Raw genomic sequence first — 15476 nt, 5'->3', positions numbered from 1 at the left:
AGAAAGAGGACCTAAATTCGTCGTACGTCGTCTCTCGTCAATCGTTGCTCCTCGTCGGTCGTCTGTCGTCTGTCGTCAGTCGGCGATCTTCTTCGTGCGATCTTCAGTCGACTTGCTGCTTCGTTAAGGAAGGTACGACTCTTCGATCTTCTTCGATCGTTCCCTCTCTCTTCGATAGCCCTCTCTCTCTGTCTCAGCCTTTTCTTCCTTTTATTTCTCTCTTCGATAGCTCTCTCTCTCTCTCTGTCTCAGCCTCTTCTCTTCTTTCTTTCTTTTATTCCTTTTCCTTTTATTTTGATTTTGATTCTGATTTTTATTTTTTTTTCTTTTATTAATTTAATTTTTTCTTTTCTTTTTCTTTAATTCTGATTCTGATTTTGTTTTATTTTATTTTTTCTTTTCTTTTATTTTTTTTATATTCTGATTTTATTTTTTCTTTTCTATTATTTGAGGACATAATTTTAATAATGTATGTTTATTAATTTTATTATAGGGACCAATTATTAATTCTGAAACAATGGCTACGGGTGGTAGTTCTAATGATATACCTGATGATGATTTTGATGAGAATAAACCATTGTGGAAGTATATAACTAAATTAGTAAAACCTGGGGAAGGAGGAGGAAATTGCCAATTACAATGTAAATTTTGCAATAATACTTTCAAAGGTTCATATACAAGAGTAAGGGCACACTTGTTAAAACTCCCAGGAAAGGGAATTGGTGCTTGTAAGAAAGTGACAAGTCAAAAACTTTCACAACTACAAAATGAGAATGATGCTGCTGAGCTGAGAATTAAAAATGCTCCTCCCAAAAATGTACCATTGCCTCCTTCCACTGTATCAGTGGGTAGTAGTTATGCTTATGAATCAAAGAAGATGAGAACATGTGAGAGTGGGAGTGGGAGTGCGCCTGGGAGTGGGAGTGGGAGTGGGAGTGGGAGTGGGAGTGGGAGTGGAAGTGCTATTGAGAAAGCATTCAACTTGAAGGATAGAGAGCAATTGCATTTTGAAATTGCTAGGATGTTCTACTCGGGGGGGTACCTTTTAATCTTACAAGAAATCCTTACTATGTTAGCTCTTACACATTTGCTGCAAATCATAATATTCCTGGATATTTGCCTCCCGGTTATAATTTGTTACGAACCACATTACTTCAAAAAGAGAGGGCAAACATTGATAAATTGTTGCAACCAATTAGGGGCACATGGAAGGAAAAAGGGGTGAGCATTGTTAGTGATGGTTGGAGTGATTCTCAAAGGAGGCCTTTGATTAATTTTATGGCAGTGAGTGAAAGTGGGCCTATGTTCATTAAAGCAGTTGATTGTTCTGGAGAAACTAAAGACAAATATTTCATTGCAAATTTGATGAAAGAAGTGATTAATGAGGTTGGGCCAAGTAATGTGGTTCAAGTCATCACGGATAATGCTCCTAATTGTAAGGCAGCCGGACAACTCATTGAAGCTCAATTCCCTCATATTCTATGGACTCCTTGTGTGGTGCACACATTAAATCTAGCTTTGAAAAATATTTGTGCCGCAAAGAATATTGAGAGGAATGAAGTCACATATGAAGAATGTAGTTGGATTACTGATATTGCCGGAGATGGTTTGATGATTAAGAATTTTATCTCTAATCACTCAATCCGATTGGCTATGTACAATGAATTTGTGTCATTGAAGTTGCTTTCGGTTGCCGAAACACGATTTGCCTCCACAATTGTTATGCTCAAGAGGTTAAAGCTTATAAAACGTGGTCTTCAAGCAATGGTAATTAGTGACAAGTGGAATTGCTATAGAGAGGATGATGTTGGGAAGGCAAAATTTGTGAAAGAAAAGATTTTGGATGATGTGTGGTGGGATTACATTGATTATATTCTTTCCTTCACGGGTCCTATATATGACATGCTTAGGGCTTGTGATACGGACAAACCTTGCCTTCACTTAGTATATGATATGTGGGACTCAATGATAGAGAAAGTGAAGATGTCAATTTATAGGCATGAAGGGAAAAGAATAGATGAGGAATCTACATTTTACAATGTGGTGCATCAAATTCTCGTGGATCGTTGGAATAAAAACAATACTCCTCTCCATTGTATGGCACATTCATTGAATCCAAAGTAAGTACCACATTTAAATTTGTTTTACATATTTCATTTTAATGGACTTATCTAGTCTTTCTTGAAATAATTATTTTTCCTATTTTGGATTGTAGGTATTATAGTGATGAGTGGCTCCATGAGGATCAAAATAGAGTTCCTCCACATAGGGATGAAGCGGTGACACGTGAGAGGAACAAGTGTTTTAAGAGGTATTTTGAAGATATCACGGAGCGAACCAAGGTGATAACTGAGTTTGGAAAATTTTCGGGTTATGTTGAAGCATTCTCAGAGTATGATTCCATTCATAATAGGTGGCACATGGATCCTTATACTTGGTAGTGTGCATATGGTGCATATGCACCATCTCTTCAAAAACTAGCTTTGAGATTGCTTGTGCAACCGGCCTCTTCATCTTGTTGTGAGAGAAATTGGAGTACTAACTCCTTTATTCACTCAGTGAGAAGGAACAAGATGGTCCCTCAACGTGCGGAGGATTTGGTGTTCATTCATAGCAATCTTCGTCTTTTATCAAGGAGGAGCTCCCAATACTTGCAAGGAGAGACAAAAATGTGGGATATTGCCGAAGATAACTTTGACTCACTTGATGATATTGGAATGCTTGGGATAGCTAACCTCTCACTTGATGAACCGGCTATGGAGGCGGTCCTATTTACAGATGAAGGAGAAGATGGAGGCGGTGGTGAAGATGTTGTAATAGTTTCCTCTACTTAGGTTGATATTTATGGATTTTGTAATAGTTGTTGGTACATTGGATAATTTTATATTTTGTGGTTTGATTTTCATGCATTTTGTAACAAATGATGGTTGGTAGCTTCGAATGACATGTTATGTATTGATGGAATGCTATTTTATGTTAATTGTGAACGATATATATAATGTTAAATCAATTAAATGTTTATTTTTTATAATTTTAATAGCGTTATTTTGTATATTTTATTACCTTTATTTGATTTTTTTTAATAATTTTATGACATATAATAAATAAAATTAATTATATATATTGAACGTGTCCCCGGCGTGTCGTGTCCCCTATTTTTTGAAAATTTGCGTTTTTGCGTGTCCGTGTCGTGTCCGTGCTTCTTAGCCATCCACCTCTAACATGGAAACCTCATCAAGGAGTACTAATTCCAATAAATCAGTGATTCAAAGTTCCTAATATCAGTGTCCACTTTAACTCTCTAAAGGCTTGTATCACTCTTTCTTTCCATAATTGTCGAAGCAATGCAAATACATGTTGTCCACATAAAACACCCTTTTAGTGGGCATGGATCAAGAGACCAAAGACTACAACGTTAAATGAGGTTACTCTATAGAAGGCAATACCCAGAATATCTTGTTTGGTTTAGTTTTTTAAAAACTATTTTTGGCTTCTTGTTTTTCATGTTTTTTGTCCTCAAAATTTTTTTTCATTTTTTAATCATTTTTTTTTTTTGTACTTTTTATATGCACTTAATCTAGATGCACCTAAAATGTAAAATATATGTAAAGAAATCTTCAAAAAGTTCACGAAAGACCAAAAAAACTATGCACATTTTTATGTTTTCTTGTCTATATTGAATTTTTTCCAAATTTCTTCACATATACTTTACCTTTTAGGCGCATGCAAATTAAGTGCATCTAAAAAGTAGAAAATAAATAAATAAAAGACTAAAATCTGAAAAAAAAAATTCACTAAAGGCAAAGAAAAAAAAAACGAAAAACAAGAAGCCAGAAAATAGCTTTTGAAAACTGAACCAAACAAGGTGGTCATACCTCCCAAAAAACAGTTGCTAAATATTAATGGTAGTAGGAATAATCCATTTGCTTGCACTTTGAGTATAACATATCAGGAGGTATTGAGGTTCACTGAGAATGAAAAGCACAGTTCTTCATCCAAATATATAAAAATATATATCATGACACCCAAAAATTTTAAAGGAAAATTTGTTTGGTCCCTAATACTTTACCTGATCATTCTCTACATTTGTGGCAACCAATCCAAAAACTCTTTAAAAAGGAAACCAGCTGCATTATTTATAGTCTAAACTGTCTGAAAAGTAGTCAAGAACAGGGATTTCTTGCCCCATTGCATAAAATTTACATGTATACTTCACTCTTCGAAAAACAAGAATAGTTTGGAACATATGTTGCGTATGCAATGCAAGCGGCAAAGTCAATTGATCAAGTCACTAATTTTTGCTGCTTTAACAAGAGACAGACTAGATCATGTTATTAGGGATAAAAGTACTAGGTGTTGCCCATCATACCTTCAGCCTGAGTTTTTTTGCTCTTTTGGATACATGCCGCTGAGAAAGCTCTCTGCTTTGCTGATCCTGATGATAACAAATAAATTAAATTAAATTAATGCCAAAATTCAAAACAATTAGGCCATAGAACAGATTGAGTAAAATATCAAAAAATTGAATAGTAAATAATTCAAAAACCAATAAGAATCAATACAAAGACCAGAAGAATAAAAGCAGGGGGAGCAAAGGGAGATTTGGAGAAGTGCACACAGACAAATATTCCACTGAAAAAAAATATAAGCTCATTTCAATAACAGATGGCCAAGTGAAGCCTAAAATTAGAAATGATAGATGTGCCTTAAAATTAGAAATCTTTAGCATATTATTCTATCATGGCAACAACTCTCATCAGGAGTCCCTTCTGGATAACTTTCCAGTGTTTGGTTAATTTTCGAGAATTTAGCGGTTCTGAAGATAGTTCAGGTCCTAATGTGTCATTATGGAGAACAAGATGACTTTTGCATCCATGGTAACAAGTCCTAAACCTCCTTTGCTCACACCTCGACTTGAATCCCACACCTTTTCTAGTGCACAAGATGCCACTTGAGCTAAAATATACTGTTCATAAACAGAGAGGATGATGTATTATCCAATGCTTCTAGGGTTTTGCAAAGGAGAAAATAAGCCTTATATACATTTAAATATGTGTGTGTGTGCGTGTGAGAGAAAGAGAGAGAGAGAGAGAGAGAGCAGCTATATTGCCAATTTGAAACCTATTCACAAACTAACAGTGTGTGCAACACATGATGAGTGGTGGATGTGTAGCTGCTAAAAGCCTAAACCAAGGTTTTTATTATTCAGAAATTTAGAACTTCAAAACCTCAAAGATTAGAAACCATCAATATGTTACATCTCCAATTTACATTTAGCAGCTTCTCGGCAGTGACAAAAAATCTAAAGGATCAAATTCTACTAATATGTTTTAAGCACACTCACCATGCACACACACACACACACACACAGAGTTATACTTGTAAGCTAAATCCTAATATTGTTAAATTCCTTTGTTAACATTCTGAAAATACTTTACTGGTACCAAAACTAATTTTGTAAAATTAGTAATTGAGGTCTGCAATCTAGAAGATTTTTTAGCTTTACCAAAAGCAATAAAAATGTCAGTACTGCCACTTCATTCAAGATTAAATGCACCAGCCAAGTTCTTATAATAAACATAGCAAAATGGAATTTCAATGACAAATCATCTTCAAATGTTTCTCTAAGTAATTCACAATTACTTACTAAAACACAGAAAAAGCATCACTTGATTTGAGAAATTAAGATTTTTTCCAAAAACTTATTTCACATGACCAGAACCCTTTGACACTCCACGATTCCATATCTGAGCATACTATTGAAAACATAATGGAGCAGATGCATTGACATCTATCATAATATTTCAACCTTTTTGGGGAAATCTAAGTAAGTTTTCTTGTTCCATGTTTTTGAGAAAATCCAAACTTCACCAGTATTTCTGCTGGGACACAACTCCGCTTTAAGCTAATTATGGTTTGCTATAGAAGTGCCATTTTGAATAAACATCAGTGTAGCTGATCAAAAAGAAAATCAGCATCAGTGATATCGTGAATGAACACCATCACTACTAATGTTACTACTTTTGATTGTCATGGCTTTCATTCATCATTGCTACTACCATGCTTGCTGCCTTTTTTTTTTCTTTTGCTTTGGCTGCTACTGTAGCAAGTGGCAAGTGACAAGTGACAAGCAGCCACGTCAATAGCTGCACCAACTTGTATCCCAAGTGCTACGGTGGCTACTACTATTGCCTCATTTTACGGGTTAGTTTTATAAATTTCTTTTTCCACGTTGATGAGTAATTTCACATTTCTTCCACAGGTGTATGCCAAACCAGCTGTGACTGACAACAATAGGACGTTAGGCAGTGCCCTACTCACCCTTGCAACAAAATTCTAAATCAACAAAAGAAAACCCTAGAGTTTTTTTTGACATTTCTTCCACAGGCATCACAAGAGACTATATAGAACCATACAAGCAGAAAACCATTGAGTTCCTTCTCTTTTAAGGAGGGGGGAGGTGTAAACTGAGTTGAACAAAAGAAATAGTAAAGCTAGATAAGTATATTAAAAGGTTATATATAATAACACAAAATTTCATAGGAGACTGGCTAAAAGATGATAAACCTGGATGACAGAGAAAAGCCGAAAGGCACGATCTTGGCCAGCCGATAGAATGTGTCGCCCATTAGCGTAGAACCTGTAAAGGATGAGTAAATTCAAAACTAGAAAGAAAATTTGTGCAAAAATATAAAAATATCTCAAACAAAGTAGTGATATTGGTGGTTGCATATGCTAGAAGGATCACAAAACCTTTACTTGCAAAAATGGAATGATATAGGTATATGGGTGAAAATTTGTTCAGATGCAACATTCAGTGAATGGTAGCATGAACTCAAAAGTGCGTACTTGCGAGTCAAGCATTCTGTATCATAAGGTGCTTTTGCTTTATAGAGAAGACACATCATAAAAGACTACATGCACAGATCGTCAGATTATCAATAGTCAAATTGATATTTCATGATGAAGTTGCTACATAGCCACTATTCTATCATGCTCAGACTGGGAAACTCAACAATAGCCAAGATCAATGCATATTTAAAGCATAGTCACCTTATGCAAACGGGAGGAGCACTATGCCCACTTCGAAAGCGTAACAGACGAGGATCCCCATCACTTGTGTCAAAAATCCACATCTAAGGAGACAACAGTAAAAAGGGGCAATTTTCAAAAATCAAATATGCACTTGTATATTAATTAAAAAATAGGTACAAAAATCTGAAATTAAAAATAATTATGAAAATGATTCAAAACATAATATAAGCATCGACCCATAAATTAAACAATCCATTTGTTTTGGCAGAATTTTTACACTTTCTAGTGTTTGGTATGATGGAAAACAAAAGCCAACAGAAAACGTTTTCTGTGGCCACCGAAATATGAACCGATATGGGTGAAAATTGTTTCCACTTTTTTTAAGGCAGAAAATTTTTCCAAACCTAACAAGACAACTCTACCACACCACCATAACCACCACCATCACCCCGAACCTATCACTGCCAATGCCATTGTTGGCGCCACCACTCTTCCCACCATTGGTCCACCATCATCACCCCAACCTATCAACATTGCGAAGCTACCGCTGCAATTGCCACTCACCACCATACAACGGCCATCACAGCCACAACTGGTAAATATGTCTTTAGAAAAAATAACCCTAAGTTTGTTTTCTTGTTGCTATACATAATATTCATGTTGTGACTGGAAGTTTTTGTATACATAATTATTTGGAAGCAAGATATATAAAAGATTTTTGATGCAAGCCAAACAACAGAAAAAAAAATTTAGGATCATCTTTATGGTCAACCAAACGCAGGAAAACAAGCCTTTTTCCATAAAATATTTTCAGCCGACACCATTTTTCTAAAAAAAAATGCCTCCTGCCGAAACAAATGGATTGCAAGAGATAAGCATTTGCACCGAGTGTCACAATTACATAAAATGACAAGCAAAACTAGTATAAAAAACTAATTGAAGTAGTACCATGTCCATATCAATGTATATCTGTCAATTAAGAAAGCTAAAAAGTCAGGCAGAAAACCCATAAGAGAACAACCAATCAATAGTCTAAAAACAAAACTAATTTAATATCTCATACAAGGTTTCATTTCCTTAACATCTCAGCCAAACTCAGATTCAACATAATCAAAAACTGGCTTAAGTGTTTGGAAATGTACAATTAAAAGTCACTCAATCTAACAAGTAGAGCCAAATGAACATTGAAAAGAGAAATGTGCATAATTGCCAAGTTATTCAAAGCTTTGGATAAGGAACCAACTCTTTTTCATTGTTTTTCAAGGCAACATTTTGCATATCAAAGAGAGGACCCAAAAAGAAAAGAAAAGAAAAGGAAAGAAAAGAACAAACTTGCTTGGTTGAGTATTGTTGTTGAACTTATTCAATTAATTTGCAACAAGCTAGGGAGTACAAACACGCAACACAACATGCTAACACAGAGGTTTTTTTTTACTTTTAAATGCAGACCACAATACGTTCAGGACACGTAAAAAAAAAATTATGTCAAAAATATATGAATAGTTTATTCAAAGTACAAGGAAAAAAGAATAATGTAGCAATAATTAAAATTAAAACGTCGTATATTCCATAACTTAAACATCAAGATATACTTATCATAATAATTATATTCTAAAGAATGCAAAACAATTGTAGAACATTGAAATACACATGATGTATTCATCTTATAAATATTTCAAAACATTTTACAATACACAAGTTGTGTTACGAAGAATGTAGAACATTGTTACTATGAAGATAAATTCATCACAGAGGTCATGTTTGGAAGGTTCAAGAAGTGTTGCTTAAGTGTCCGAGAAGTGACTATAAAGTGTCTAATATTATAAATTTGAATCTTTTATTAAGACAGATTGAAGAAGTGTCGGAAAATATTTTAGGAGTGTCCGCAGAGTTTCATGTTTGACACGAGTATTCGATACAACACACCGCCTTCCATAGAAGTGTCCGTATTGCTTAGGCAACAACCCAATTCCCACAATCAGTGCAAGTGAGAATAATATACAAGTAGGAAATAGATAAAGAGCAATCACTAGTCAATAAATGAGCAGATTAAGTATTTAGACCCATTATATTTCACCATTCTCATCAATTAGACATGATGTCCAAACAGAAGAAAACCTTCAATCACTTACAATAAATGTAAAAAGAGAAACCTTCAATTCATTTCCTTATCACTACTGCTTTAGTGTTTTTCTCTGTCTCGTGCATTTGTCTTTAGGGATGGGGAAGAGACCTCCAAATGGCATGTAACACACTCAGATGACACAAATTTAGAGGATGTGTAAAATTGTACGATCAACTTTAATAAAATAATAATTTAATTACGCAATAATGACTTGTAAAAACAACTTGTTGGTCATCATCACCTAATTTCTTTTTTTAGTTAGTAAAACTAATTGATGTTACTTTTGTTTGTGTGTGCGCGCGCGCGCGCGTGTGAGAGAGAGAGAGATGAAAGAAAACACATAAAATTCACCCACTAATAAATTAATAATATCTACAAAGCATTTCAATTTTGTCATGAACAAACTTGATCCAGCCTAATCCAATCCAGCCCAATAGTTATCCAACCTAAGCTAAGTTCAGAAATCTAAAAAGATCTCAGGTTAGTGGACTAAAATCAATCGGAGCCCAGCATGATAGTGCAACAGATTGGCTCAGCCGCAAAATGGAGCTTGGCTAGCATTCAAGCAAACCCCAACTACTCAGAGTTGCCGAAGTTGCAATCTATTTTGAAGAAAAGATGGCATATCAAAAAAGCAAAACTCAAAAGTGAAAAACCATACCCAATGTCATCGTAATGTGCATTATAATTTCCTCCTCTTTTGGAGGAATCATCTACCTCTCTTTATAATTCTCTTTCTTCTCTACAGAATGCTATTTTTCTTATCCAAGTAGCAGTGGTTTTCCTGTCTATCTAAGAAGTTCAATATATTATGGAAGCAAAAACCTTTTCTACAGGAAAAAGGTAAAACTAAATAATAAAGAACATGGAATGACCATCCTGAGATGCAGGATTGGGGTTTTGCCATCGATTTACCTGGATCTTTCATTGGATTCTTCCTTCAAATATGGTGTGGATGTGGTTGTTAAAAAACTTGAAAACTAATTGTCTAATTGGAAGTGATCATATCTATCCAAATTTTCTTTCAAGAAGATAACAATAAATAACAAAGAATGTGGAATGACCATCCTGAGATGCACAATTGTGGTTTCACCATCCTTTTCCATGGGTCTCCCATTGGATTCTTTCTTCAAATCTAAGGTGGTGTGGATGTAATCTTTGGGATCTTTGAGGACTCCTTGTCTAAATAGAATTATATATGTTGTTGAAAAGCTTGAAAAGTGATTGTCTAATTGGAATCTTTGAGGACTCCTTGTCCTCCTTTCTACTTCATTTCTATTTTAAATAAAATTAATTATGTTGCTGATCAAAAAAAGAGAGATCATATCATATCTATCCAAAGCGGGGCTTTTAACTCTTATAAAAGAGTACAGTGTCCAACTTGCCAACCTAATTCATGTCTCTCTTCACCATGCTTAGGTCTGTGGTTCAAAGACTTGGAGAAGATGGTGATGGACTTCGTGAGGAGGAATTCAAGCAACATTATGCAGATTGGAAGGTAGTGTTTTTATCAGTAGAAGATGGGTTGGAAAGTTCCCTGTTTGTTTTGATAAGTAGTTTTGTATCTCTTTTTTATTTTCAATAACGAAATGCCGGAACTTTAAGAAACATGCAACTTAAGAGTGTACCAGGAAACATGAAAGAAAAAGAAACATACAAATAGAGCCATAAACAATAGAGCCAGACAAATGTTCCTTGTTTTGGCTTGGTTCTTCATTCTAGGAGATCATCCATCCTGCTCCTCCCAAAACTCCAAATCATTTACAGGACCACTGTTTTCCAAGCCAGCCCAAGTCTACTATTAGGCCCTTGACAGTTGCCTAAATTCTTATGTCTCTGCATGACAACTAAAGAAGAGACTCTGATCTCCAGCCACTCATCAATGCTGCAGATGATGATTGTTGACTCCTTAGTACCCTTTTATATGCAACACCAGTTAGGAAGCACCTCAAATAACCAAGTTATCAGTAGTCAATCTTTTCAAAAAGCTGTTCTCCAGACAAAGAAGCTCGACCTTAGATGGCATTTTAGTGAGCCACATACCTTCCCAAGGAGAACAAGCATCCTCCTCGTTGCAAAAAACCTTAAACGATGATCTCACTTCCAGCATGCCACTGTTTGAAACCTTCACTTCCAAACATAACATCCTGACAGACATCATACACAGCTATGGAGTATCATCCATTATATCCAACCCAATATGATGTCTACTGGACTGCGTATTCTAGAATACCCTTCTCAAAGCTGGTATAGCATATAAATTGAGTTTAACTTATATAAGAGGTTGACGGAGTGGCAGTGTACTTTCAAGTGAGAAGCACGAGGAAGACAATGATGACATACTCCGGCCTGGCTAGAGGGTGGATCTCATGGGTTGGGTAAGTATAAATCTGTCAAGATTGTATTTGGCGTTTCCTTATTATTTTACCTTTTAGTATTTGAACATTGCATTTGATATTTGTCTAAACCTAGGAAAAACATTATGGCAATAAATGATAAAAAGCTCAATTGAAAATTTTGCAGAAACAAATGATCTTACTTTTACGGAGTTGTCTGCAGATGAACTCATTAGCACAGGCTCATTAGCAAAAAAGTGCAGTGAAATTATTGAACTGTCATGAGCCTCCCTAATGACAGACTGGAGCCGCCTCTTCTCAAGATTCCAAATGCTTATGATACCAGATGAACCTCCAGATGCTAAGAGTGGCTGTCCATCTAAAAGGAAGATAAAAGTAAAGATAAGTTCCGGTAGCTTAAAGATAAGCACAGCAAACCCAAAAGAATTAAAACTGCATATGATTCCTGAACATATAAGCTTTAACATAACAACTAGGGTCCATTGTAACTTTTTTTAATTGGAAGATCAAAATTAATAACTTTGGAGAACTATAACTTTTCAACTCTAATAGTGTAAACCGAAAACCATAGGACTTCATAAAGTTACAGAAGTTCTATTCTAATATTCATATCATTGACTAATGGTTCTTTGACTTAAGGTTGCATAACTCAATGTCTCGTCCCAAATCCTCGACCAGATGGATGAATACTCTTCAGAACTATGTTTTGATTTTCCAAAACTGTTAAAATCATTAGATTTATTGAGATGACACATTACATTATAACATTTTCTTTCCACATTTCCTCAATCAGAAACAACCTTCAACTTCACACATTTATTTAGCTTCTTATGCTACTAATTTTCTTCTCTCATCATTCATGAATAGCAAGATCCTTATTTCGACATGGTTCATGAACATATCAAACATGGGAGCTCATTGAAGTCAAAAACCAAGTATCACCAACTATTGTATAAAAATTTGAGATGCAAACTAGTTTCCCTCACTGTGATAGTTTATGCTACATATGTAAAGTTGCGAGATATTTATGGGGGTATCTCAGGCCTTCTTTCTAATATTGTGGAATCTCTAGATTATCAAAGCTCAAGTAGCTAGGACTTCCTCATTGCACCCAAATTTACCAAAGAAATACACAACAGTAGAAGAAAATGTACATCTACCACGTAATCATGGCCAATTCCTGGTAACAAAAATAAGTTGTGGAGGAGTGAATTCTCATTTAAAATTAAAACCACAAAAGCAATTGAGAGTATTGAGGTAATGGAATCAATGAGTAATGTACCATACAGCATACAAACCATACATTTGTAATAGCATAATTCTATTAACTAACATGTGAACCGATACTCGTGGTCCAATAAATTCCCATGAAAGCTAGAAGCCACAAGCAGCTAGCAAAACACAGACACTAGTTAAGCAAGCTAAATATAGCGCATTCTCAAAAGAATCACAATTCACAAGCCCCATTCTTACCAGTGCTGAAAGATAAGGCAGTCACAGCCCCTCGAGTAGAATGTGTAAACGTAACAATCTCTTCATCATAACGAATGTTGTGTACATGAATCTTTCCATCAGCACAGCCAACTGCAACAACATCTAGTGCTGGTGATGAAATGCAACAACATATGGACGATTTCCAGCCCTTGAACTCGTAAAGTTTTTTCTTTGTACTAATGTTCCAAAGTTGCAAAGAACCTTCCTGACTCCCAAGAATTACCTGTTTGTATAACTGAATGAGAAAAAGGTCTACCAAGAGGACTATAAAGAAGCATCTGACAAGCCTTTTATAATTGTTCTACTTAAAATTCTTAACATTACTTCGTTAGAGACAGAGACCATGCAGTTACCTTGTTTAGGTAAGTATCTGGATGCATAATACAGGTAGGACTGAATTTGTCTTCCAGCAAAATGTGTCCAATTGGAGCATGATTCTGGTCAATTCCTTTAAAAGCCCAAATGAAAATATTGCCATCAATATCAACACTTAAGATGTGCTCTCCAAACAGAATCAATAGGTTGACCTTAGCAGTATGCCTACTCCAAGTTGCCACCTGTTCAGGAATAACTGTCATCCATCCATTCCTCCAAAAACTTACATAGATGTATATTTAAATAATAATAGTAATCTCCTCACATCAACTGCAAGCAATCATGATATACAAGTAAGTGAAGAAAATAAACTCAAATGTCAAAATGAATTAAGCAAAGAAAATATTATGGAAGATTTTGCAGCAACTGAAATGATTTTTTCGGAATAAAAGAATAAGGAAGAGATGTTGAAGTAGTCTTATTTTGCATTCTTTGTTCCATAGCAAAAATTTTAACCCCACACTTCGGACACCACATCTGTCACCCCCTCAAAGGTAACCCACACCACCACCCTTTCATATGGTTAAAAATAAACAGACATGGAAGAATAGAAATCACTTTGGTCTATTGGTTAGAATTCTTATATGCTACTCAACATGGTTATTAGAATCCTTTGAATTGTACTATTGAATTGGAAATTGAGTGAATCGTGCAATTTAATTTACAATTCATACAATTTAGTTCTATTTTTATTGTTGTTTATATAATGCATGAAACGATGTTATTTTTGCCAAACTATCAAGATATATAGAAGAGATCAATTAGTTATATTGATATATGAGATTTTATACGTATATACATGTATACAATTTAGTTATATTGATATTTATTTCATTTTAAACACTATTTGTGTATTTTTATGTGTACATAAATACATAAAACTATATATTAAATACAATGAATCTTATGATTCACTATTTGACAAGATTCACAATTCATTCATTTAACAAAACAATTCACGATTCGATTCGTGATTTGGCAACAAATCACTTTGCTTGGTTCCATTTTTCCAAAAACACTTTTCAGAAAATTCTACTTTCTTGTTTTCTGTGTTTTTTTGTTTTTACTAAATTTTTTTAATATTTTAAGCAATTTTTTTTACTTTTTAGACATACCTAACACAAATATACCTAAAAAGTAAAAAAATTGCGGAAAAAACCTTTTAAAAATTCACTAAATACCAAAAATACAAAAAAAAAAAATATGAGAATTCAGTACATTTTTTGTATTTTTATGTATTTATTAATTTTTTTAAATATTTTTTCATAAAATTTTTACTTTTTAGATACATCTAAGGTGCATCTAAAAAAATAAAAAAATAAAATGTTTTAAATTTTAAAAATATTCACTAAAAACAAAAAAACACAAAAATCAAAAACCTCAGTTTTCAAAAAACTTAATCCAAAAAAGTCAAAACAAACACACGGAATAGTACTCAGCATTATGATAATAAAATTTTGGGTAGTCAAATCATGGAACTATATTCTTACTACCCTAAAAAGAGAAGAAAAGAAACTTGATTTCTCCATCATTCACAACATGTAGAAAAATTAATAAGGACAATGTAAACTCCAGATGATTTTGTATCAAAATTATAAATGAACAGTCAACCATAAAGCAAGGAATATAGGTTAGTAGGAAAATTGATCACTTTCTTAGAAAACATATTTTGCAGCCAATTATCAATGTTTAGAAACTGGGTTTCTCTCTCCCAAAGTTGACCAAGTCAACTCGACTTGACCAAAAAATGAGCAATTCAAGTAAAATTGCATACATCAAAGTCTTCAACTGGCTCACCGAGACCAACCGATACTCAGTCAAAGGAAAAACCTAATCGATTCAACTTGTCCCAAAAGTCTACAGAAAAGAGAGATATACCTCAAAACTTCCAGATAATTCTCAATGTGTTGTGGTACTATCAAATTAAATATTAGGTAGCTAACCAAACAATGCTTTTCCCCCATTTCCATAGCGAAAATTTAAAAACTGCAACATTTATAATTTTAAAAGGTACCACTTTAATTAAATGATGAAAACAACAAAATGAAATATTAGAACCTAAAATGAGTAACATGTTACATTGATGTTTT

General features: G+C 34.3%; 2 protein-coding genes across 2 annotated transcripts in view; one reads left to right on the top strand and one right to left on the bottom strand.

Moving 5' to 3' along the window:
• The window catches only part of LOC114296189 (transducin family protein / WD-40 repeat family protein), a 42655-nt gene that overhangs the window by 21323 nt on the left and 5856 nt on the right, over positions 1–15476 (bottom strand). The window contains exons 4-9 of the mRNA XM_028240469.2: positions 13365–13568; positions 12991–13234; positions 11700–11875; positions 7054–7136; positions 6568–6640; positions 4370–4435 (exon numbers count right to left, since the gene is read on the bottom strand). Of these exons, the coding sequence (XP_028096270.2) occupies positions 4370–4435; positions 6568–6640; positions 7054–7136; positions 11700–11875; positions 12991–13234; positions 13365–13568 (846 nt within the window). The remainder of the gene's footprint in view (positions 1–4369; positions 4436–6567; positions 6641–7053; positions 7137–11699; positions 11876–12990; positions 13235–13364; positions 13569–15476) is intronic.
• LOC145820384 (uncharacterized) lies at positions 955–2967 on the top strand. The gene is made up of 2 exons (XM_082915802.1): positions 955–2120; positions 2216–2967. The coding sequence occupies exons 1-2, from the start codon at positions 1279–1281 to the stop codon at positions 2439–2441; spliced, it is 1068 nt and encodes a 355-aa protein (XP_082771928.1). The 5' UTR covers positions 955–1278; the 3' UTR covers positions 2442–2967.

This window comes from Camellia sinensis, chromosome 2 (genome assembly GCF_055761805.1).
Source record: "Camellia sinensis isolate YWXY chromosome 2, ASM5576180v1, whole genome shotgun sequence".
NCBI lineage: Eukaryota > Viridiplantae > Streptophyta > Magnoliopsida > Ericales > Theaceae > Camellia > Camellia sinensis.
The sequence above is the reverse complement of the archived record's forward strand: the minus strand, read 5'-3'. Positions and strand labels throughout refer to the sequence as shown.

What these genes read in the sequence shown, in the direction of transcription:
- LOC145820384 (XM_082915802.1), top strand. Translation starts at nt 1,279, where the DNA reads ATGGCAGTGAGTGAAAGTGGGCCTATGTTCATTAAAGCAGTTGATTGT. An exon ending in GCACATTCATTGAATCCAAA is followed by an intron (nt 2,121 to 2,215) that starts GTAAGTACCACA and finishes TTTGGATTGTAG; the next exon opens with GTATTATAGTGATGAGTGGC.